Source organism: Mirounga angustirostris, unplaced genomic scaffold (genome assembly GCF_029215605.1).
Source record: "Mirounga angustirostris isolate CCGP_5_RB_7025 unplaced genomic scaffold, mMirAng1.0.hap1 SCAF_14, whole genome shotgun sequence".
Taxonomy (NCBI): Eukaryota; Metazoa; Chordata; class Mammalia; order Carnivora; family Phocidae; genus Mirounga; species Mirounga angustirostris.
Genome location: NW_026991722.1, coordinates 77560755 through 77585923, shown reverse-complemented (window position 1 = coordinate 77585923; position 25169 = coordinate 77560755). Strand labels below are relative to the sequence as shown.

Here is a 25169-nt window from a genome sequence, read left to right as displayed (position 1 = left end):
AGCTGGTGAGGGCAGAGTCAGGCCAGAAGATCCCATCCCTTGGGGCCATGTGCCCTCCTTGCGGAAGCCTCTGGAGAGAGAGTGTGGGCCCCGCCTGGAACACGGGCCCCTGACTCTGATTCAGAGATACCATGTAACTGCTCATCCCCAGGAGTCCTCATCTAGAAAACGAGAGGGTCACGCTTGCCTGGAAAGGACCCCAAGAAAGGCTATTGAGAAAAGCTAAATGCTGTCCTCTGTGCTTCCTTTCTCACTTTCTTGGAAACCAGGCGATTTTTCAGCCTCCAAGAGGCCAAAGTGAAAGGAAGGATTGCTCTGATGGAGACAAGGTAACCTTTCTACATCCGGCTCTCACCGCGATGAGTGGTGAGTAATTGGAAAAGTTCAGTCTAAAAGCCACCCTTTAAAAAGAGAGCGAGAGAGAACAAAAGAGGAAGAAATCGCATGCCCAAATTGGTCTCAGTTAAACGTCTCCGAGAGCCACTGCCCGAATAGACTCCAGTCCGCAGTCTACACGCACTCCCTCTGGGGGAGCACATACTGGCTGCAGCAGGCCAACCAGAGCCAGGCTCCCCGCCCGCGTCCGCACCTCGGCCGAGGCTGTCTGGAGGGAACCACGTCTTCTCTTACCCAGCAGGGCTCAATTCTGAACTTCATTGTCTGGGTCCTAGACCCCTGCTAAATCCTGGGCCCCATGTTTGTTTGCTGCAACGTATGCACTGCAGTTGAAGGGATGGATGTGGGTGCCTCGGAGGGAGCAGCTTCCCCGGGGGCCACACACTCCTGTAACCACCTGTGGTACATGAAGACGCATCCTCAGGACAGAAGAACCGGGTGTTCTGCCCCCCAAACGTGACCGTGCGGCCCCAGTAGCATATGGGTGGTCAGGATAGGGACCTGGCACTCAGGCAGGACTCTGAAGGCCGAACGCGTGACTGAATTGAGAGTACATGCTAGGTATAGGCCTGCACTCTGCGGACGCAGCAGGGGCTAAGGACCCGGCCGTCGTGGAGTGTTCTTTCTGTTTCTAGAACAGGGAGGGGAGAGACAAGTAAACAAGCCATTTCCGACAGTGCTCAGATGTGACAGAGTGGCTGGTGCGGTAGGGAACCACATTAAATACAGTGGCCTCTTCGGAAAGGTGGCGTCTGAGCCGAGATCAAATGACAGGAAGGAGTTGATTGTGGGCACATCTAGGTAAGGAGAGGTCCAGGTCATGAGAAGAGTAGGGTCAAAGGCCCTGAGGCAGGCATAAGTTTGGTGGTTTCGGGAGCAGGAGAAAAGCCAATGTTGTTGGATTAGCCTCCTTCTCCCTGTGTGAGGTTGAAGGCTTGGACAAGGCTGCCTTGATCGAAGGCTTTGGTTTGACCGCATTGCAGAAGTGGGGTGTTGGGGCCTGCGCCCAGGCCTCTCTGTACTGCAGAAATCACCTATCATAGATGGTGGGATGGGTTTGTCTCGTCGGCCCGTCTGTCTCTCCTTGCCTCAGTTGGGGCCCTTCTCCACATGGGGACTGTTAGGGAGGCCTCAAGACGGGACACCAGGCAAAGCAGCTGCCCACCTGCCACGTTCATTCCCCAGTGGGAATGACTGGTGGGTCCGTGAGTTCACGGGTAGACCCTTCTTTAGGACGGTGGGCACAGAGGGGAGAGATCAGGAGCCCTGAGCTGTGGCCCCTGATCGGCTGAGTTAAGAGGTTTGATTGCAGAGTCCTCTTGTGTCTGCAGGGCAGAGGGGGCCCCCATGCCTGCCCGCCAGGCGAGTGTCGCCATCTGACCCACCGTTGCCTCCCTCCCAGCACCTAGTACACAGGGAACCTTGGGTTGGTTGGTGCTGCGCAAGACAGGGCTTGTAAATGCTGAGTGATCAGAGGCACAAGGGGACAAGCTGCCCACTTGGAGCCCCGCTCAGCTCACTGCCACCTGTGGGACCTCGGACAGGACACCCCACCCCCGTGGTAGTAAGGACTTGCTGAGTAACCTTGGAGAAATCACATGACTTCCCTGAGACTCATTCTCCGCACTGACAAAACGGGAATGGCAGTGCCTAGCTCCTAAGACTGTTGTGAGATCATGTACAGCAGATGCTCCACATGCTGGGGGGCCCGTAGCCTGGAAGTCCCGGGGGGACGGATGGATATGCTGTGTCGGAAAATTGGTGCTGGTGGTGGGGGTGTATTTGAAAGGCTTTTTTTTGGCAAGAGATTTAGCCCTTTCTTCTTACCTCCAGAAGGAAGAGAAAGAAGCCTGGGGTTTATTCTTATCACAGACCACCCCTTCATCTTGTTGAGACCACACTGTTGTCTGACTCTGGGTCCCTTGGGTGACAGCTGAGATTTTTTCCCCCCTCAGCAGTGCATTGAGCGCAGGTGGAAGAGAAGGCGTGCCAACAAACTTCCCCACGTGACTCGGCACTTCTGCTGGGCCGCTGGCTTCTCCAGCAGACCCAAATAGGAGAGTGATAAGGACTTACGTCCTGGGAGCAGAGGGGCTGAGGCTCTTCAAGGTGTGCCTGACCCCCACTTGGTGTCAGCGTACAGGTCCGAGGGGCAGGCCAGCCTCCCAGTCAGCTCATTAAGCCCCAGAAGCCAGGCATCAGAGGAGATGCACAACTGTCAAGTTCTGCATCTCTGGAGGGTTCTCTGTGCCTCGCCCTCACCTCTCCTCTCACTCCTTTCTCCTGATCCCATCGCTTCAAACAAGGAAGGGAGAGAGAGGAGAATTCATCCCTTTTCAGGAGCAGAGCCCAAACCCCAGCAGCCGCCAGCCAGGGCTGGAGTCCGGTTGGGGGGCACGCAGCGTGTGCGGAGGGAGGAGATCCCCACATGTACACCCGGTGTGTGCACGTGCACACCACACACACACACATTGTGTCTGCGTTCAGGCCTGTGTGCAGACATGATTTGCATGCCCAGACCTGTTTATGAGGGCTGGGTATAATTGGTTCGCCTCTCTCAACACCTCACACCGCCCCCACCTCTCCCTCCCCTCTCTCCCTCCCACCCCTACACACCTCAGAAGGAATTAGAAACGTGACCACAAACTCCAGGCGTGGAAAAGCCACCGGTCTGCCGGCAGTCACGTGCTCTGGGTGCGGCCGAGGGGGTGGGGCTGTGGCGTGGGGCAGTAATTGGTGAACCCAAGGTGAATGAAGTAATTGGAAAAGTGAGGTGTGAGTTTGTTATGAAGTGTGAGCGTGGTGGGGGAGGGAAGGAGGGCCATGTTTAAAAGCCCGGTATGTCCTCTTTATTCACAGCTTCTGATACAGTAATTGCTATTTTGTGGTTTCTATTATCTACACAGTGGGGAGCGCACGCGGCTCCTTCCCCGAGCAGCAGGGTCTGGGCTGGGAGGGGGTGGGGGGAGCGCCTGGGCGCCCCGTGATTTCCTTCCCTCTCTGGTCCCTGGCGGCCCTGCCGGGCCTCCCCCAGAGACAAGGATACATGCAGAACTTCCTTCAAAAGCCACTCTTAAAAATGGCTCCATGGACCTTCCTGTCCAATAAGAACCTTAATAATGGCTGGTATTTATATATCGCTTATCTCTAAGGAGCTAAAGGTACTTCATCGATTCCCCCCCCAGCCTTTTTTTTTTTTGCTTTTTAATTCTCTTTCGATATCGCTCTGAGATCATTAGTACCAGCCTTATATTATCCCGCACAGTCACACAAGCCGGGGTCGGCTGCCTTCCCAGCATTGTTCTTGGGCCGGAGAAGTGGTGGCCGGGGGACATGGCTGGGTCCCCTGGCCACTCTGGCCTCCGGTTTTCTCACCTGGGAGAATAGAGGCAGTCACACTCCTGTCACCACAGTTGTTATACCCGGAAACTGTATTTAAAAAAGGCCTAGCACCTCACAGGCAACCAGTCTTTGGTGGCTGGGGTCACGGCAATAATCACGGTGTCTGAAGCCTCACTGTTCATTTCAGGGCTTCCCAGACATCGGGAAGTTCCTTCTAAGATCTAACCCTAATCTTGCAGCTGCTCCTTAAGTCCCAGCTCTCTCTCGTGCTGTTCTCAGAAGAAAGGGGGAAACATGCTCATCAGTACCATTTCCCTGGTCCCCTTGAAGACTAACAGGATTTCTGAAGCCACTAGAGTCTTCGGACCCAGTGTTCTGTGCCTTATAGATGGGGGCTGCGACCTCCCTAAGGCCCCCCAGCTGCCTGGGACTGGAGCCCCTGATCCATGCACGCATTCCCTCGTGGGTCCAGGACACCCCTCTGCCGTGGCCCCCCTGCCGAGCTCGGAGATGCCACTTCTCCGGGCCACATCAGCACACCGCCTTCAGCCTCTCCTCATCAGCTTTTTTCTCCACCTTTTAATTATTTTCCTTGCCTTTCTCCGGACCCTTAGCTGCTTGCCATGCATAGGGCATCTGCAGCTTGCAGTGCACTGCAGAGGGAAGAATTAACCTCAGCCATTTCTCTCCCCCTCTCTCTGTCATGCACACACTCACATAGGCTAACTCACCAGAAATTAGACAAGGCTATGAAGAAATCTGGGCAGAGGCCAGTGGGACCATCAAGGGACAGGACTGGAATCCGTGCCAGCAGAGGTGGGGGCAGTTTATACATGGCGGGAGCACAGGGAACTGGGACTCAGTCGCCCTCTCTTGCCCTGCGGTCTTGGGTAAGTCACTGGATCCCTCAGAGTCCGAGCAGGCCATTCCCAGCCGCCCTGCTCTGGCTTCACGCCCAATGGGGCCCTGCCTCCGAAAGAGACCCCCAGTCCCGAAAGTGGCCAGTCCCCATGCTGGTAATTGAAGGACCAATTAAACATTGCCATGGAAAGAGAGCTCCCGCTTAGCATCAGACCCGCCCAGACTCACATCCGGAACCGCTGCCTCCCTGAGCTGAGTCTCCCCATCCATGAAATGGGGGTGGCAAGGCTACTAACGAACATTTGTGCTGTTGGTACATACCCCACGGCCTGTGTCGCGTCCTCCTCACACAGCCCTCTGGGTGTTAGTGGTAAGGTGCCAGTGGTCACGTCTACAGCCTGGGGCTACCGTGTGCTTGTTCCCAAAATGCCACCAGACGTCCCCTCTGGGCCAGGCACTGGGCTCCTTGCTGCAGATCCCCTGACGAGCAAGATAGATGTGGTTTCTGCTGTTGCAGAGCTGAGCTTCAGCCTCAGGGGAAGGCAGAGAGCGCCCAGGTGTCCACATCACAGTGCCCTGGTTGAGAAGCCCTGACTGCCGGGGGGCCGTTCAGCCCAGCCCGGGGGGGATGAGCAAAGGCTGCTTGGAGTTGAAGCAGTGGTGAAGCCAAGGCCTGCAAGAGCCTGGAGCCTGGGGCAGGGTCGTCCGCACCCTTGTCCGTACAGCACCCAGCATGGCCTGGGCACGTGGGAGGTGCTGGCTAAGGCCTGCTTTTACCAGTCTGAGGCTGACCTCTGTCACTCTCGGGTCCTCATGGCCATCAGATGCGCCATCCCTGCAGTCCCCACATTTCTCTGAAGAACTTGGAGCCAAAGGACCGTTTATCTGAATGAGCCTACGAGAAAACTCATCTGGCCACTGCTCTCCCTGGCCGAGGCTCTGGGACTCCCACGCAGGAAGAGAGGCAATGCCTGTCATGGGATGCTTCGGCCTTTAGGTGGCAGAATAAAGCAGGGTTTGCAGGCCCCACTCCTCAGGCCCTCCCACCTCACCTTCCTGCTTGTCCCCACCTGCCCAGCCTCTGGGCCCCAACCACACCCCCTCGAGCCCCCTCCGGATGAGCCAGAGCTTCAGCCAGGCCTGGAAGACTGACAGGGCTCGAGGCCTACCCCCTCCACCCCCTCCCCTCCCCGGGAGGCCGGCCTTGTCGCCAGCCTTGGGGGGAGCTGCTAGGGGAGCTCAGAGGAGACGTGCGGATTCATTTTGAGGATTCATAATGCCGCATTTACACACCATCCTGCCTTCAGAAATTGGGCTGGCAGATGCCTGGTCATGCTGGCAGGGCTGCGGGTTAACGCCTCGGATTTAGCTTATATCATTTCACGAGAGCTTATGGCCTTTACTGTGTTTTTACCCAATCGGTCTTTGGCCCTGAAGCATCCTAGGCCGTTGAGTGTATGTGCCGTGTGCCCAGCCAACCACAAGTGTGTGTAGATTTTCAAATAAAATAACACCTCTTCAGATGCCGTACACGTTAAATATTTATCGGTGGCAATTTGTGCATATATATTTGATAAATGGCCATCGGGATAGAGTTGGGGTTGGGGAATGAGACAGGAGAGCCAGAGAGGCCTGATCCTTTTGTCCAGGAATTTCTCGAACGTTTATCTGGGAGGAGAGGGTTGGGGGAGCAGGGGATGGTCCAAGCTGTGTTTACCTGTTTGATCCCTGTCACGGGGAGCCAAGCCATTTTCTTCTCCAGAGCTTTGCCTGACTTTGGCTTAGCAGGTATCAAAACTAAAGCCCGGAGGTAGGGGACGTGGGGTTTAGAGGGAGTAGTTTTGTGTCATTCTGGCACTGAGCGCTGAAGAAACAGCCCGGGGCCCGGGGCCGGGGGCAGAGGCTCATCCTGCTCGCTCCATGCAGACTCGCTGTGTGCTCAGCTCAGCCGTGCAGGCGGATTCAGGTCAGGAGACCCTGCTGACTCCAAGTCCGGAGCCCTGGCCTGTGCACATGTGCAGCCCTGTGCCCTGGCCACTTGTGTGCAGGGCTGCGTGTCCCCTGCCAGATAGCCCCACAGGCAAGGGGAGGCTGAGTGTGCCAGCCTGTCAGAGAGGAACCAAAAACTCTCCATCAGCATCTCCAACCCCGGTCATCCCTCCCCACCCACCGTGATGGCCGGGATCTGAAAGGAGAGAAGGCCAGTCATGCCCCAGAGCATGTGATAGCCGGTGGGGAGGCGACACTATTGTATGGTGTGTGCGTGCTTGTGTGTGTGTGTGTGTCTACACGAACACGTGCCCCCGCAAGTACTTCTCTTTTCTAACCAGAAAGGATTCATGTGTGAGAGTTGGTCCTGCCCTCCCACACACGTACCCCAGCCCCTTTTCAGGCCTCTCTTTTTAAACTGCCGTGTTTTGCCTTTTGTTTCTAGCACCTTCGGGGAGCTGAAGACTGTCCGCTTGCCGAAGAAGATGACCGGGACGGGCACACACAGAGGGTTCGGCTTCGTGGACTTCCTCACGAAGCAGGACGCAAAGGTAAGACCGAGCTCTCCCCCGCCTACCCTATCTGTCCTCTGGGCCCTTAGTAGGAGAAGCAGCTAAACCTCTTAATGGATGAGGGCATGTCGCTGCCCTGTGAGGTTCTCCTGCTTTTTCCCTGACCCTGCTAATTTGTGCAACTCCCTCGGAAGAAAAGGCCCTGGGTTTTGTGTTTAGAGGAGGGGAAGTTCCATGTCCCCTGCCCTCCTCCCCCGACCCCGATGTGACATCTGCAGGAACCTGGGCTACAAGGTAGGGAGGCCAGTGGGTTTCCCAGGCCTCCCCAGCTCAGACAGAGCTCCCCGGTCATGAGCACCCTGAGGCGGGCAGCATGGGAGACGCTGTGCAGCATGGCAGGGGCTGGGGGCCAGCACTTCGGGAAGGAGACATGGCCACCGGGACACACACGTCTTTCCCCTCATCTTCCCACTCGTGGCCGGGGCCTTTCAGTTGTGCTGGTTATAGGTGAGGTCAGCCCAGGCAGGTGTATAAGCACAGCTACAGAATTTTCCAGGATCCTTGGAGACAGAGCACCTTTCATTTTGGAAGCAAGGAAGCCTCTCAGGATTTGGGCTCGGTGCAGCATAAGGGGGAAGGGGGGCAGTCCAGTGGGTGCAGGGCCCAGCCCGGCAGCAGATGTGGGAGCTGAGGCGGTGTGGTCGGGGGTTCGGCTGTGTCTGGGGGCTCCATCATGAGCCTGTGCGTTTCCCCTCTGCTGGCCTCATCTTTCCTCAAGGGTACGGTGAAGCGACGGGCGGGATCCCCTCCACGTCGCACGAGGCGGCCTTCGGCAGAGCAGGGGGTGTTTGTTAGAATCACACCCGTTGGCCTTTAGCGAGCTGCCGTTGCCAGAGGCCCAGTGGGTGGAGCCGAAGGTGACATCTCAGGGACACAGCTGCAGCCTTTGTGGGCCCTGGGAACACGCGCAGGCACAGAGGGCACTCCTGGGACCTCGGGGAGCCTTGCCAGCCACCTTTGTCTCGGCGTCTTGAACTCAAGTGCCTATTTTGTTGACACGTGGCCGCGTTTGTCCGGACATCTGCTCCCCTTTCTTCTCGGCTGGCAGTCTTTCCCTTTGCCTCCTGTGCGTGGCAGCAGGGGACGGCACCCCCTGCGCGCAACAGGCCCTGCCTGGCCCCGGTTCCCGTCCGCGGGGCAGGCACCTCTGGGGGACCCGCGTTGGCTCGGAGGGAAGCCGCCCTCCCGCCGGCCGCTTGGCCTCCCGAGCCCTGCCCTGCACCTCAGGTTCCTCAGCTGTAAGACAGCAAGGGGTACAGAGCCGTTGTTTGATATCGGGGTCCTGCGCCAGATTGTGAGCAGGGGAGAACAGGAGCGGGGAGCCACTCCCCGCCCCCAAGAGCTGCCTCTTCCGAAGGGGCTCCTTAGACTGCCTGAGTCGGAATCCTGGCCCTGCCACTACCTGCTGTGTGACCTTGGGCAAGCGCCTTACTTTCTGTGTGCCTCGGTTTCCCCCTTTATGAGACGGAGATAGGGTTTTCCTCATCGGGCTGTCGTGGGGTTGGGATGGGGTGGTGTTCTTAGGATGGCGCTGGCCCTGGGGCTCCGTCTGTTCGCTGTGATGAGGAAGAAGGTGGTGACGCTGGTCCAAGGGCGCTGATCTAAGGAGGAGGAGGGATGGGACCGAGCAGAGCCAAGAGGCGCCCAAGCCCCGCAGCTGGAAGGCATCCGTCTTCCACACGGCGGCCTCTCTCTGGGGCAGAGGTTGCTGTCCGAACGGACGTGGCTCTTGGTGCCGGAGGGTCAGACCAGGTCATGGGCTCCCAGCCTCCAGCTCCAGGTGCCACATCGTGGGGACGCGGTCGGGGCGGTTGTATTCCGGGATCCCTGGGACGGAAGGGGCCCCTCGGGTAGGCAGGGCGGAGCAAGTGCCCGGCTGGGCAGCTCATGGCACCAGAGCCAGGCTGCAGAGGATGTTTCCGAAGGCCCGCCAGCACAGCCCTCTGGTGATTAATGCAGGTCACTCCTCTCGCTTCACCCCTTCCCCGCCTTCCATTCTGGGCTCCGGGAGGAGAAAGGGCAGCCGAGGACAGGGAGGACTCAACGCACAGCCCCTCCGGGATTGGCCCCTCCTGCCCCTCAGCTCTGACAGGCGGCCGGCCGGGCTCTGGGGCCACTTCTGGCCCTGGCATCCCCGCACCCCTGCAGCAGCTCTCCCCTGTGCCTCCACCCTATGAGCCGGCCCTCGCCAAAGTGTGAACCCACCGGGAGCGTGTCTTCCCTGCACATAGCCCTTTGCTCTTTTCGCCTCCCGGGGAAGCTGCTTCTCCCTGTCCTTCTCGGTGTCTGTCTGAAGAACTTTATTGTCTTCCGAGTGGCACATGCAGCGCCCGCCGCTGACCCAGAGCCATGCACGCTGCATGCTGGTGAACAGAATTCTGACTCCTGTACGTGCCGAACCAGCACGAGGGTGGCTGGGAGTCTGAGGAGGGAGCGCAAGGCCGTGGGGAGACACGAGTAGAACACCCCAAGATCGCGGCTTACTTCCACAGGAGGAATTTGTGGGAATGCTAGAGGAATGTGCCTGATCCCCATTCCCACGGCGGGCTTCCCCTGTGTGGCTCTCCCCCTTCGGAAGCCCTTGAGGAGGGAGACCTCCTCTAGAAGCCTTTTTGGGGCTTGACTGATTCCCTGACCCACGCGAATCCCTCACCGGGGGCTTCACTCCTGTTGCCTGGCAGGACGCCCTCATGGAGATGGAGGTCGTCACTCTCGGCATCGGCAACCCTTGAACCTGGCGTTGGAGCCTCCCCCCCATTCCCGGGGACCTGGGCAGTGCTCAGATGTGAGGGAGAGGAGAGAGGAGAGAGGCGGGAGGGGGTCATGAACAGCGCACTACACAGCGATGAGTCTGGAAAGCAATGGAGAACTAACGGTTTCTGGGTGGGGCCGGGGCCTGAACCCGGGTATGTCGGCTCCCAGCACAGTGCTCCTTCCCCAGCATCAACCAGCCCATTCATCGGCTGGCAGAGGAGAGAATTAGGCCCCGGTCAGTCCCTAGAGGCAGCCCCTCGGCACTGCCATCTGCTGGGGCCCCGACACGTGCCCATGCACTGCCCCTGCGCCATGCACTGAGTCCTCCGACCCTTCTCCGCAACACCGTGTCCCACCTCGCACGTGATCAGGGACTTTGTTAACTGTCAGGCTCCTCTGGGTCAAGCACACACCCCCAAACTGGAAAGAGATTCCTGGCACGAGGCTCCACAGAGGCTGTCGTGGCAGAGCTCGGAGTAACCAGGCAACTGATGACAATAGCCAGAGGCTCCCGCGACCGATCGCACCGGCTTTGTATGTGACATGTACATCATGTGCGCATTGTCTCACCCCAACCTGCAGCAGCCCCGGGAATTGGGCAGGAGATTTGCATCACTCCCTCCCCGTGGCTCCCCACGGCCGCCAGGCTCCATCCGTCTGTGCAGCCACTGCGGAGCCCCGTGGACCGATCCCTGTGGACTGATCCCCATGCACCAGCAGAAAGCCCAGCCCTGGCTCCGGGGCCGAGGCGCTATGCTGGAGGAGACCCGTCTCCCCTCATCACGGGCTCACGGGCTCAGTGAGCCGGCACATTCCCCCATCCTAGGATGCTTGTTGGCCCTTGATGTCCAGGCCAGGAAGTGCCAGTCCCTCTGAAAGTGCCAGAGTTCCCTAAAACTCCAGGGGTGATGAGCTGATGTTTCTCGAAGAACCTCCCCCCTCGAGGTGGAGGGGGGCAGGACAGAGGCTGACAAGGGAAGCCTGGAAGTCAAGGACTCGAACCGTCCCAGATGCAGTGGTCTTCCCTGGGTGGCCTGGGTCTGCGCTCACGTGCACAGCTCTCTCCCTGTCTCAGGCGCCACATAGCTCTCTGGACCCTGATGTTTCTAGAAGGGCAGTGTCTGGGCATTGATGAAAACTGTCAACTTCTCAAAGCCTGTCTTTGTCAGGGAGGGTGCTAAGCATTTGCATTCGTCACTCTTCTTCCTCCCAGGACTCCAGGAGGTAAGTGGTGGGTGACATTGGACACCTGAGGACACTGAGGCTCCAAGGAGGTGAAGTCACTGGCCCTGGGGTCATGCAGCCAGGACTGGGCAGAGCCGGCCCTCGTGCCGACCAGATGCCGAAGCCATGCGACCAGGGCCCTCCCTCACGGTCACTTGCTCACCTACACCGAGCGTCAGCCCCTCCTCTCTCCAGCACCCAGCAGAGAGAGGGGCTTGCCAATTAGAGACGTTTCGGTGGGGGTGGGGGGGCAGAGCATCTCTTGGGAGCCCGCCCAGGCTGAAATGAGCCCCCCGCACCCAGAGAAGGAGTGAGCACCCCAGGATCAGCCCCACCAGCACACGTGTCAGCTTTCAGCCCCCCGGGCCCAACAGCAGCCTGGCCTCGGAGGAGCCCCCAGTACTACTGGGGTTCTTTCCTCAGCCGCCACCTCCTCTCTTTGCCCAGAGCAGGCTGGTCCCGGAGGAGGAAGGGAAGGGCGGCCCGGAAGGGAAAGGATGCGAGGAACAGACTCGCGGCCCGGAAACCAGAATATTAATTTTTTTCCCATGCATGCGCCTTTAATTTGTCCCTTCCCGAGCCCGCCGTGCCTTTGTACTTTTGCAGTTGCAGCTGGTTTTATTTGCCGCCACTGCTGTTGTTTTAAAAGGTCTATTTTCACATGGAATGTTATCCAATTAGCAGAGCAATGTGTTGGCTTAAATAAACACTTGGGGGGAGCCGGCAGCGGGGAGACGTGATGGCGGCTGGTGTTGGCAGGCAGAGCTGCTCTCGCCGTGGTCAACAACGGTGGCTTTAATTGTGGGGTCGCACCAGTTAATGTGTCCCTGCCCGTTTCTTGCTTCGGCACCCTGCTGGGGGAGGGGGCGGGGGGTGGGGAGTGGACACATGCCCCCCCCCGTGCCCCAGGGCTGGGGTGCTGCTGAGTGTTTTGTAGGGGGCCCCCATCGGGCCCGGCCGCACCCATGCTGTCACCTTGCAGACTCAGCCGATGAGGAGGGAGTTTCTGGGTGGGGCCGGGGCCCGAACCCAGGTATGTCGGCTCCTAGCACAGTGCTCCTTCCCCAGCATCAACCAGCCCATTCATCGGCTGGCAGAGGAGAGAATTAGGCCCCGGTCGGTAACCAGCCCCGTGGTGCCCAGGGCCAACCGTGAGGGAGCCAGACGGGGCCTCTCAAGGCCAGGACGGCCGCCTCGGCACCGGGTGCCCGGTGCGGCCCGCGCAGGCCTGCGCCGTCTTGCCTGCCCTATAAGCGATGGTCGCCATCAGGTTATCAGTGATGTGTGCTCAACACATGTTTGCTTAATTGAGTGTAAGGAGGGAGTAGAGCGCAGTCTCCGTGGGGCCTGTGGGAGCGCGGCGGGGTCCGAAGGGAACATCACCCCGTGGAAATGAGGAGGCCATGGATGCAGACAAGGGGCGTCATATCCCCGCACTCCAGGTTACTCATCCATCTGCACGTCGGGAATAATACCGCCCCCCGAGGCAACTGTGAAGATGAAAGGCCAGGCCCAGGCCATGGGACAGGGCACCACAGAAAGGGCAGCAGCGGAGTGGGCCGGGCCCCCGGGGTCGGGGCTGCTGCCTGGCTCTCAGATACTGTCTCCAGACACGTTAACTGCAAGCCCACTTGGGGATGGGGGTTTGGTCCCCACTTTCCTGTTCAGGCAGGTGTGTGAGGTGCGGACCCTCATGCCCGTGGCTCATTCGCAGGGTTTTTACCTCATTCCCATCGTTAGAGCTCAGGGGTAAAAGCATGTTGGAATCCTGAGCCTTGCATTTCAAGGCAGGGATTCAGGCTCAGCCAACACATTTACGGGCTGAGAAGCCAAGGTCAGGACAAGCCCCTCTCCTCAGCCTAGCAGGGGTGCATCCTTCATTTCCAGGGGATAAGCAGTGCCGTGAGGTACCCCTCTGCTCACCCCGTCCCTCCCTCCAGGCCTCTGCCCCCAGGGGAAGGTCAGCTTCCAGAGTTTTCATTCAGATTTATCAAGCAGTCAGTCTACGTTACCCAGGAGAGCTGACCAGCCCAGCGGAGTTGGATGACTTCCTCCCCTCCAGGAGCATTACTCATAACTGGAAAAGCGGTACTACCAAGGGCAGCAGCGGGGACCAGGACTCAGGCCCTTACCGTGTGCCAGGCACTGGGGTAAATGAATCGCTGCCATCTTATTTATTCTTCCTGCAGCTGCAGGAGGTCAGAGTGCCCCCACTTGGCAGCAGAGAAAGTGGTGCCACCTCAGGTCACCAAGCCGGAAGGCAGCTGGGCCACACTGTGGGCCCCACTTGGAGCCCAAGGCCGTTAGCAGGCGGCACTGCCTCTGCCTGGCCGCTTCTGACCGTTGGTGACCTGACATTGGTTCTCTTCTCCCGGGGGCTCCTTTATCTCTCCAGAGGTCAGAGGTGGTGCTCACCTTTGTGTCCCCCACCATAGCGTTGGCTCACAGTGGGTGCTCCAGGGATGTCGAGTGGAATTGGACAGAGCTGCGCAGATGAACGCAGGAAGGGGAAGAGGCACATCTATTTGTTTGAGAGACGGAGTCGCCGAAGCCTGGAACCAAGGCCCCCCGGCTGTCTCTCTGAGAAACTTGTCCTCAGCTCCCCGGTATCCTCACTTGCAGTGGACCGAGGTGCCGGGTGGGGTCCCCCGGTCCCCCAGTCCCATGCCAGGAGCTCCACTCATCCCGGGGACCAGCTCCCGCCTGCTGGCAGGACGTGCCAAGAGCTTGCTTTGGGGATTATGGGCACCAAGAAGCAGGGACGAGAAGGTTCTGCCCCTCAGAGCTCAGGATACTGCCCAGAGAGACACCGAGCATGCCGGCCTGGCAGACCCTCCTCCCAGCAACACAAACCCCACGTTCTTCAGCCACCTCCGCAGAGAGAAGGAGCCAAGCCCCCAGCGGTCCCTGCCAGGGCCCGGAGCTCCCGCTCCCGTCACTCAGTCCCGGGCTCCTGGGCACAGGGGGTCGCTCTTGGCCGTCTTAGGTCACACTTGCTCCAGGCATCGGGGGCGCAGATGGCAGATGGCTGGGCTCAGGTTGCCGTTGTCCATGCTCAGGTGGATTTGACGTCTGCGGAGAGAGGCAGCCCTCCCACTCTGCAAGACACAGAGCAGAAGGGGCCGAGAAGGGCCTGGACTTGCAAAGACAGGAGTCCTGTCCTCGGGCCCGGGCCAGGAGCCACGGGCGCATGGGCCGGGAGTCCGGCCAAGGGCACCGAGTGGACTTTTGTTGCCGGGAGGAGGAGGTCTGTCTCCAGGGAGCGCTGCAGAAAGGTCAGGCAAGTGCTGTGCTGGCAGCCTTCCAGCGCCTTCCCTGTTCCGGAAAGATGGCTGCCAGCCCCAGTCACCGTCTAGCCCTGGTAGATCTCCTTGCGGGGTGGGGGAGGGGGGTGTTGCAGAAGAGGCAGCTGGGGGGTAGGGCTCTCGGAGCCCACAGTTGGTGGCTCAGGTCAGAGGGGATCCAAGGGGTGTGATTCTGGGACAGCCAAGCCAGGGAAGCAGACGACAGCGGTAGCTAGCCTGCACTCCAGCCAGACCTGCCCACGCTGGCCTCAGGACGCCTCAATTCTCTGAGCGGGGCCAGGCCCCGAGACCTGCTGTCCGAAGGGAGAAGTCCATCTGCCCCGGGTCAGCAAGATGGACTTGGGGCAGCCATCTGGGTCAGCAAACAGCCTCCTCCCTGATGATCCGAGAGGGATTTATGGAGGAGTAAGTAGGGCTCGGGGACTTGCCAGGGATGCTGACGCCCCCAGGGGCCAGTGACAGTGGGAGCTGTCTGAGAGGGGCCTGGTAGGTGCTCCGGTCCTGGAGGGAGGGAGGGAGCAGGGAAAGAAATGCCCCCACCTCCTTTCCTCCCTCCCTCCAGGACTACTGGCACCTCCCGATTGCTCACCCGAAACAGAAACCAGAGTGTGAGAGCCCAGTTATATGGCCCATGGGAGTCAGCTGCAAAAGCCAGGAGAATGTTCCAGAAAGCAGGAATAGCCCGCACTGGCCATCGGATGATGAGAGGAAGTGGCTGCAGAGAGCAGAGGCTCTCCCTTTCCGTGGCAGTCTCCTCCTGGGCAAAATAATGCACCCTTAGAGTTCCACTCTGTATCTTCGGGCTTCTGCAGTGACCCGAGCAGGTGGTGTGTACCCGAGTCCTGGTGGCATGGGCTGTTCCTGTCCCCTGAGGTCCCAAAGTCATACCCGTTGGGAGCAGATCTTCCCCTCTCCGTTGCCAGACACAAGACCGTGTATGCACCAGGTCATGTCCTAATCGGAAGGCAGAGCATCCCATGCATATGGGCAGCTGAAGACACGAGCTCCTTGCTCCTCTGTCTTTCTTGGTCTGTATCGTAGGGGTGTGGAGGGACCACAGCAGGATGTTTAAGCCAGCCCTCCGTCTCTGGCCAGGACCAATTTGAGCGTCCCTTCCAGGCTGCAGACCTTCGGTGAAAGAGCTCCACGGTTGGCTCCGTGAATACGGTAGCCTCCCACCAGTTTGTTACCCACGGTCAGCCATGGTCGAGAAGCAGGTGGCCCTCCTCCGGAGAAGGTCGGTGTAGCCTCACACGACATCAGACGCCCATGTCATGCACCTCGCTCGCTCCATCTCATCACCCAGGCACGTTACCCTCTCACACTGTCACACGAAGAAGGGGGAGTTCAGTACAGTAGCATATTTTGAGAGAGACCACATTCACGTAGCTTTTATCACAGTTTATTGTTATAATTGTTCTAGTTTATTAGTGGTTATTTTTGTCGAATCTCTTACTGTGGTTAATTTATAAACGAAACTTTACTATAGGTACGTCCGTATAGGGAAAATATAGTATGTGTGGGTTCCATACCGCCTGTGGGTTTGGGCATCCACTGGGGTCCTTGAACGTATCCCCCACAGATAAGGGGAGCGACCATGTTCCCTGGGCACACTCTGTCCTGAGCACTCCTAGGGGCAGCAAGGAGAGAGGCCTTCCCTCCCAGGTTCAAGGCTGAGCCGAGGAGGCCGGCCCACAGGCAGGTGTTCATGGGGCCGGTGCTGGGCTGGAGGCCACGTGGGCAGGGCACAGGCAGGGCAGCCGGCTTTCATCTCTGTGAGGAGAACAGGGTGTGCCCTGGGCCACCAGCAGTTTGGCTGTGACGAGGGAGCCCTTCCGCGGCCAGAGCGGGTTACAGAGGCCCAGGGATGGAAGGTACAGGGTCTGAAAGAAGCGAGAAGGAAGTTGACGTGCATAGGGACCTTGGCCGGCGCCTGTTTTCCTTTCATTGAAATGGGAGAATAATGTCTGTTCTCATGAGTAGGTTGGGATCATAAGCTTAGAGTTCCAACCCAGGAGATCCATAAGCCAGGGGAAGAAGAAGGCCCTTTCATTCCAAGGGAAGAAAACAGGCAGCAGAAGCAGGATTTGGAGAGAAGCACCAGGCCAGGAATGTCTAACTCCCCGCCTTTTCTGAGACACCCTCATTGCACCGACTCCTGGGCACCCCCAGATGAACGAGGCCCTGAGAGCTGATTTGGCAGAGGGGTCCTCTGCCCGCAGCTGAGGTTCAGAACTCCCGGGAGGAAGGTGGCGTGGGTCTCAGTAGGCACAGAGGCCGGGGAGGAAGCTGCTGGTGGGCCCCAGGCCAGAGAGGCCAGGGTTGCACGTTCCCCTGTGCTGTGCCTGCAACCTTCCGTGTCTTCTGCACTAGCCTGAAAGCCCCTTGAGGCCTGGGCTGTGTCCTCCTCCTCACCCACCCCCTGCCTTCTAGGATCCCCAAAATACAACAAGCTCCCCTTAGGCTCTTTTAATGAAATACGACTACTCTGGATCGCCCAAGGCCGCTTTTAGCCTCGAGTCGCCGTCCCTGCAGCGTGCAACAGTCTGAGGCCCCTGGGTTGCAACTAGCCAGGCCGCGGGCACTCAGGAAAGCGGCCTGGCCTCCTGTGAGCTGGAGGGGACTGGGACGAGGGAAGCTTAGTCCTGCCGTTTTGGGAGAACCACGTGCTATGCTCCAACGCCAAATGCACGAGAGCTTTTGTGTCCCACCGAACATTGCTCCTGCTCTTTGGTGGCGTAAGGGGGGCAGGGGGCATCCATAATAATAATAACAACAATGGTGCTCTAAATGTTAGACTTCACAGTTCACGGGCTCCTCCTATCCATTTGCTGCGCCGCCACTCAAAGAAACAGGTCCCAGAGAGGTTAAGCAGCCTGCCCAAGCTCACACGGCTCGTAAGTGGTGCAGTGGGGATTTGAACCAAAGTAGCCCAGGCCCAGAGCCCCCAGTCTTAATGGCTGTGCTGCCTCACCTCTGGAGTTTGCAAAGCCCTTCCAAAGAGGGGATGAGAATTTGGAAGGCTTTCCATCAGAGGCAAGAGAGGAGAAGGGAGTGTCTAGCAACTGCTACAGTGAGCCGAGCCCTCTGCAGCCTTGGTGGGGCACAGCAATGGAGAACGGGTCTCCAGGGGTGGGAAGGAAACACCAGTCTGAAGGCTGCACGCAGAGGGAGGCCGGGGTGGGGGTGCTTCACCCGAGCCCACCTCCCAGACCCCCCTTCCCTCGCTTCTCTCTGCGGCTGAGCTCCCACCAGATGCAGCCTGGTGGCCGCGCCCGCCCGCCTGCATCCCCGGGACCGCAGCTCCTCGGGGACCCGGGCGCCAGGAAGAATACCCACCACGCCAGACTCCCGACTGACTTCTCTCCCCATCTTAAAACCCCAGCTCCCGCAGTCAGGCTGTTTCTCTGCCATGCCAGCTGAGAACGTGTGTGTTTTAAAGCTCTGAATGGGCCATTTCGGCTCGGAGTCCAGATGCATTTTTATACCCGCATGGAAAAAATGCAGAGGCTCCGCTGGCAGTCAGAAAGAGTTTTTTAAATTAAAGTCAAAAAGAAAGGGGAAAAAAAAAAAGTTTCCTGCACCTGGCCCTTCTCAGAAAAGCGCAGCTGAGAACAAAGCGTTTCTGTGCTTTGACCACGTCTCATTTTATTTTATTTTTTTATTATTTTTTAAGATTTTATTTATTTGTGAGAGAGAGAATGAGAGACAGAGAGCATGAGAGGGAGGGAGGAGAGTCAGAGAGAGAAGCAGACTCCCCGCCAAGCAGGGAGCCCGACGCGGGACTCGATCCCGGGACTCCAGGATCGTGACCTGAGCCGAAGGCAGTCGCTTAACCAACTGAGCCACCCACGCGCCCCACATGTCTCATTTTAAAAAGATGCGTGTCCCACCCAGCCTCCCACCAGTGCTTTTCAGGTTCGGTTGTTGGTGGAATATCCGCTGCGGGCGAACCCCTGGGCTTGTTGCGTGTTCATCCCATAATTAGCCCATTTTACAGATGAGGAGACCGAGGCTCCCAGTGGGGTACTGGCCTTACCGAGGGTCACCTCGACCACCGTAACAAAGTACCACAGGCTGGGTGGCTGAAACCAACAGAAATTGACTATGTCACAGTTCTCAAGGCTAGGAGTCCAAGATCAAAGGGGCAGGAGTTGTTGGGTTCCTTTCAAGGGAAGTCTTTTCCCCGCCTCTTCCCCAGCTTCTGGTGACAGCGGCATTCCTCAGCCCGTCTCCACGGGGCACCCACCCTGCATCTGTCTTCACATGGCCACAGTCGTAGTGGATTAGGGGGCCTGCCTTCTCTAGGATGCCCTCACCTTCGCTGGACTACATTTGCAAGGACCTATTTCCAAATCGGGTCAGAACCCGAGGTACCAGGGGCTTGGATTCCAGCATCCGTTCTTGGGGGGAACACGGTCCAGCCCGTAACAGTCATGCTGAAGGTGAGGGCCAGAGGTGGATCGGTTCCGGTGTGGAGCTCTCCTGGGCACGCACTGCCTCCTTGCAGCGTGGAGGAAGCAAGAGGGATGAGCCCCACGGCCCCTCTTCTCATACCACAGGGTGCTGACTGCAGCCCAGAAGCACAGACAAAGACACCACCCTTAGCCACTGTTGCTTCCCGTGCTGACGGGCACCCGGGGCTGGCCTTGTCCACACCCACCATTGACCCGAGGCCTCTCTGCTAAGAGAAGGAAATTGCAGATGTGATAAGTTGGTAGTAACAGCACAACCAGGACGAGAGCTAGCATCTATTGAGCACTTACTGTGTGCCCCCACGCTGTTGTAGGCGCCTTCCATGTTAACTCTTTCTCATCTCCCACGGAACCCTTAGACTGGAGTGCCATTAACATTCCCATTCCATAGACCAGGAAACTGAGGCCAGAGAGATTCATTAACTTGCCCAAGGTCTCGAAGCGAGGAGGTACAGGACCTGCCCTGCCCAGACGCGGTGGCTCCGGAGTCTAGGTGCGTGGCCTCTCTGAACCACGGGAGAGCAGCAAGACGAGCCCCTGGGCAGTACCACTTAGCTTGGGCTCTAGCAACGTTTACAAGGGAGCTCGCCAGGACCGCATGGTTCCATTCGTTGGAATTGTCCAGAACAGGCAAATCCAAAGAGACAGAAAGCAGACTAGTGTTGGCCGGGGGCCAGGGGGAGGGTGTGGAGTGTCCACTCCTGAGTGTGGGGTTTCTTCCGGGAGGATGATGATGAAGTGTTCTGAACTTCACGTGGTGATGGCCGCACAACTCTGAATATCCTGAAAACCAGTGAACTGCGTACTTCAGATGGGTGACTTGCACGGTGTGTGGGTTACATCTCAGTAAAGCAGCCCCAAACACCAGAGAGGGGAGTAGGCAGAACTCGAACGCCAGGAGAAGTGAAGAGCAGGAGGACGGAGCTGCTGAGCCAGGGGAAGGAGCCAGCGCCTGGGAGGGTGAGGGCCTTCCAGAGGCTGAAGGCAGCCTGGCCTGTGGCAGTGGAGAGAGATGGGGGACAGACTCCTCGAGGCTAGCGAAGGACAGAGCCACCAGGCAAAAGCAAGGGGCCTGTGGCCCCTGGTGGCCCAGTGGGAGGCGAACCAGCTCATGGGGTGGCCCTCCCCAGACAGGACACAGCATGGGAAAGGAGCCGGCCGCGGGCCCGGGCACCAGTTATAGGCAGTTATATTGATGGCATGGTCACTTGCAGCTGTCTCCCTGGGAGTGTAACCCGCTAATTGAATAAAGTGCCCAACAGCTCCCACACCCTCACCAGAGAGCAGGTGTCACAAGGGCTAGAACCTGGCCTTTGAGCTGGAGGCGCCAGCAGGCGGGAGGGGGACAGGATGCAGCGTCTGCAGTCGGTCTCCGCTAACTCGCAGTTTCATTTCCTGTCCTTGCTCCCCCAGAAAGCCTTCCACGCGCTGTGTCACAGCACCCACCTGTACGGCCGGAGACTGGTCCTGGAGTGGGCTGACTCGGAGGTGAGCCTGCAGGCCCTGCGGCGGAAGACGGCCGAGCACTTCCACGGTAAGTGCGCCGGGGCTCCCGAGAGGACTGCCCTTGGGCTGCATCGGGCGAGATGCCCTGTCTCCTTCCCTGCGCGTGCTGCGTGTCCTCCCTGTGCCCCCCAGATCTGCTCCCACCCCTCTTTCCCTGCTTCACACCAAGAGGCTGATCTGTGTGGACGGCCCCCGTAGCCTCCATGCCCTTTAGCTTCCGGCTGGGTCGGGTCATTGGGAGGCCTGGCAGGAAATTGGGGAGAGGCGGAGACTGGGGTCAGGAGGTTTATCCCTTCCCCATCCCACCCTCCTGGCCCCCGCCTTCCATCCTGCCAGCTGGCTGGCTGACACCCAAGGCCACAGCTCACATCCGGTTGCCCTCTCTACCCGGCACTTTCTCTCTAGGGCCCCGTGGCCAGCCTAGGGGGTCACTCATACTGAAACCCCTGCCCTCTGCCACCTCTTTGGTGGACCCTCCTCGGTTACTCCGTTTGAGGACCGTCCACTCGCTGCTGGGGGCCTGATGGTCCCAGGACCTGACTCCACCTCTTACACACTTTGGTGGCATCACGTGGCCTCGGTGATTATTCAATCCATCCCCAGAAAATACTCAGCACCTGCTCTCCTCTGGCACAGCGGTGAGGCTGTGACCTAGCTGGGCGGCGGGTTCGAATGGAAGAGGCCGGATACATTACTTGAGTGGGTGGTCTAGAAAGGCCTCCCTGCAGAGGTGACATTTGTGCCCACGAAAGGGCTGTCTGAGCAGTGGGGACCTTGAGCTTGGCACCTGGAGAAGCAGGGAGGCCGGCGTGGCTGAAACAGAGAAAGTGGAGAGAGTGGGGGCTGGCTCACAAGGGGCCTCGTCCTATCCAGCAAGTTGCTGGGGAATCAGCAGGAGGGAATGAGGGAAAGTCCTGAGAACACCAGGCCACAGTGGGCATGTGGAAGGCATGGCAGGTGCACCCCCACACTCGGGATATCAAGGGACCTTTGAACTTGAATCCCATCTCCACACCTCTCCCACGCATCGCAGAAGTGCGTTCACGGCCAGGCAGTAAAGGGCAGCTGCTAGCCTCCCACCCACTTAGGATCCAATTGGCTTTAGTGACGGCTGCCCAGGAAGTGGCCTCACCCGGCCGGGAATGCGTCTCTTCCTCCCACCTGCCTGGGAAAGCCGGGCTTGGTGACGGGGCTCCGTAGTTTCAGCCACGGCATCGGCCACGGCTGCTCTGAGGTCTTAGGTGGCAGGCTGCCTTCCTCCACCCAGGAGTCCCAGGGACAACTGGAGGGTTCACGGCTCTCGGGGGCTTTCCTGGGTGGGCCAGTCACCCCAGGCGCCTGCCATTGCTCCCCACACCCATCCCCACTGGGCAGCGGGGAGCCAACAGTGTCACCTGGGGCAGCCTGGGGGTGTTGGCTACAAAGCCCGTGTGGGGATGGAGCCTGGAGCCAGGACGTGATCATTTACTGTCCCAGTCAGCGACACTCTGTTTCCCCAGTCGGGCAGCGGCTCAGGGGAACCCGCAGAGGAGGCGGCCCGTATGGGGTGGCAGTTCCCCAGTTGGGCCTCGCCGGTCTTGCTCCGGGCTAGCAAGCAGGGCTTCCCAGCAGTGTCTCAGGGATGTAAGACTGCATCCCCCTCAGGTGTGCTATGAACACCACAGAGACAGGGACAAAAGCCTCTGGCTGTAGTTCAGCCTGCCAGACCCTTCAGAATACGCCCTTGCCCTACCCACTCCAGGGGCCTCTTCCAGCCCAGTCCCACCAAGCCTCCCCGAACGCCCTGCGGTGCTCTGTGTCTTCCCATATGTTCTTCCCTCTGCTCAGAATGCTTGGCCCTCGAGTTTTTACTAAGCAGGCAGTGCCTGTGCAGCCATTAAGGCCCAGCTCAAATGACACCTCCCCCAAGAAGCCCTCCCTTTCTCTGCCCGCCTCCTTACGTATCAGTAACAGCTCCATCCTCTGCTCTCCCAGCTCCATTACTATACTTCCGTGCCGTGTCATAATTTATTTCGTTATGGTTTATCCTCACGGGACTAATGCCTTTCCCCACATGGAGACTGTGTCCTCGGGTTCCTCTCTGGGCGCCCCCCGTGCCTGGCACAGCGTCCGGCATAGGCCAGGCCCTGCCCTCCATCTGAGGCTGGGGAAGATCCCAGCAAAGGCGCACGAACAACCAGAGAAATCAGGACTGAGTACACAGTCCCAAGCTTACAACTCAATAAGTCCCCAAATCCTGACGTGCCGAAAGGGAACGAACCTATCCGTATCGACAGCCATTGACAGGCCCAAATGCACCCGTCGGCAAATGTTTGTGTAAGGGACTCGCCTGCTCCTCTGCACCTCCCACCCCCGGGGCTGGCGGCCTGCAGGCTCAGCAGTTCTGCCCTGCGTCGGAGAGAAGCCCCCTTCAATAAATTGAGTTCCAAAGACAGCATTATTGCCTCACCCCAGCGGAAAGACTCGGTCGGGAGCATTTCCGCGGGATCGGCTGTCTCCGAGTATCCGCTGAAGGCCACGGCCCAGACAGGCCAGGTACAGCCACGGCAGGAATAGAGGCAGGAGCTTCCTTCCACACGTCTGCCCCTGCATTCCCCAGCAGCCCTGCGAGATGGGCATGATGAGCCCCGGTGTTTTGTTTTGTTTTTTTTAATTTTAAGATTTTACTGATGTATTTGAAAGAGAGCAGGAGCAGGGGAAGGGGCAGAGGGAGAAGCAGACTCCTCACTGAGCAGGGAGCACCAGGGATCGGGACCCTGGGATCATGACCTGAGCCACCCAGGCGCCCTTGATTGGCCCCATTTTACGGATGGGAAAACTGAGGCCAAGCAAGCATTGGAGTGACACGTGACAGCTACTGTTTATTAAGGACTCACTCTGCGCCAGGGCCCGTCCCCAGTACATGACCTGCCCCATCTCACTTAGCCTCGCGACATCAGTAGCAGCTGTAGGCGCTGCTGTCTCCGTTTTATAGACAAAGAAACTGAGGCACGCCCACGGTCACGCAGCTGGAAAGGGGCAGATGTGAACTCCAGGCCAGCTCTAGAGCCTCCCACCCCACCCCGCCGCCCTGTTCTGCATGGTACTAGCAAATGCCATTTTCCGGAAATTTGGGGCCTTTATTTGATCTGGGGTGTATGAGTATTTCCTGCATGGCTTCCCTCATCCTGACTCATCCAGGGTCCCTTCCAGACTCTCCTGGGTCCCTTCCAGAAATGGAGGGGATGAATAACAGATCATGATGGAAAATGTCAGGCGGCCCTCTGGAATTGACTCAGCATGTCCTCATAGAAGGCCCTGTGGGGTGCGCGTTACCGTGTCCCCGCTTATAGGCGGGAAAGCTCAAGTGCAAGGTGAGAGGAGAGCCCCGAGGTCAGTTTTGAGGGTCAGCCCAGCTCTGTGTTTGGACCCCCTTTGAGTCCCCCTGGAGGAATATTGCCCTCTCAGGTTCTGGAAGGGGTCATGAGCTCTGAGCTAACCGAGTGTGCAGAAGTAAGTGCTACCAGACAGACCCTCCCCGCATCAAGGGAAGATGGGCAGGGTCCCACCAGGGAACAGAATTTACCCCAGGGGTTGGCAGGAAGAGCCTGTAATGCCAAGGTGAGGGCAGGGGCCAGAGGTGAGCAGTAGCAAGTAGCAGTCCTCCCATCCCCAGGGCCTATAGGGACAGACGGGGAGGAAATGATGCCCCTGGGGTCCATCGAGAGCAGGGCCTGCAGACACCTACTCAGTCCCCTAGTATAGAGGGCCACAGCCAGTGCCGGAGAACTCCCCAAAGCAGGGGGGGAGCTGGGGGAAAATGCCTGCAGCTCCCTCCCCTCCCACCTCTGCTCCCCTCTGGGTCTCCCCTTGGCCCATTGCATCTGTAAGCCGGAGGGCCAGGTCCCCTAGGGACACCTGCCAGGGGACAGCAGGGCAGAGGATGGATCGGGGGGCACCGGAGAATATCCAGCCCATGTGGTGCCCACGAACAGCAGGGGTGTGGCTGGGGTGGGGGCCGGCCGGCTTTGCTGAGGGGAGGCCTCCCATCTGGAAGGGTCTCTCAGACGCGCGCCCGCCCGCGTGTCGAACCTCCACACTGGCCTCACCTGTCTGGGTCCGGAAGAGGCGACAGCCTGAAAGTAAAGTCATTCCCGGTCGTGTTTCCCAGCACTATTTCTCAAAGAAACACGTGATAATCCTCGGAAAACAAAAGAAAGCTCTCTCCAGAACACAGCAAGATAAGACACAGGGATTTGTACCCTAGAATCTGTGAAACTTGGTCTTTGTGGATCCTAGTCTAGGGCTGGCCTCAGAGGAGCTGTGAACACCCAGAAATGTCATGGGGGGGGGAGGTGTGCGTGTGTACATGCACATGCACGTGTGTGTGCGCGTGTGTATGTCTCTGGCAAGAGAATCTGTTGTCATCAGATTTCCCATAAGCTCCTGGTCCCCAAGAGGTTGGCTGTAGGAGAAAGAGCGTTGACCTTGTAATCAAGGACACCCGGTTTCTGTTGCTCCCTGGCTGAGTGTCCAGGGAGACGTCAGTGCGCCCTCTGGGCTTCCGTTTCCCGTTTCACCAACCAGGGAGGCTAACCAAGGCACTCACCGCCTTATAGAATTGTCCTGAAGATGATCTGTGAGTAACAAAATCATCAGGAGCTGCCTTTTTGGTTTTTTTCGCCCACAGGGCACTCCCCCCCGCCCCCCCCACCGCAGGGCACTCCCGAGGTAGAGATGTGTGTCTTCCCATTTTACAGATGAAG

At 58.6% G+C, this 25169-nt stretch overlaps 1 protein-coding gene across 3 annotated transcripts in view; it reads left to right on the top strand.

The window, feature by feature from the left end:
* The window catches only part of RBM19 (RNA binding motif protein 19), a 133750-nt gene that overhangs the window by 78712 nt on the left and 29869 nt on the right, over positions 1 to 25169 (top strand). For 2 of the 3 annotated variants that reach the window (XM_045887575.3, XM_064578425.1), the window contains exons 22-23: positions 7034 to 7139; positions 20332 to 20452. In XM_045887575.3, coding sequence (XP_045743531.2) covers positions 7034 to 7139; positions 20332 to 20452 — 227 coding nt within the window. Of the gene's footprint in view, positions 1 to 7033; positions 7140 to 15562; positions 15596 to 20331; positions 20453 to 25169 lie in introns of those variants that run through there. The other variant, XM_064578426.1, reaches the window with a different exon arrangement.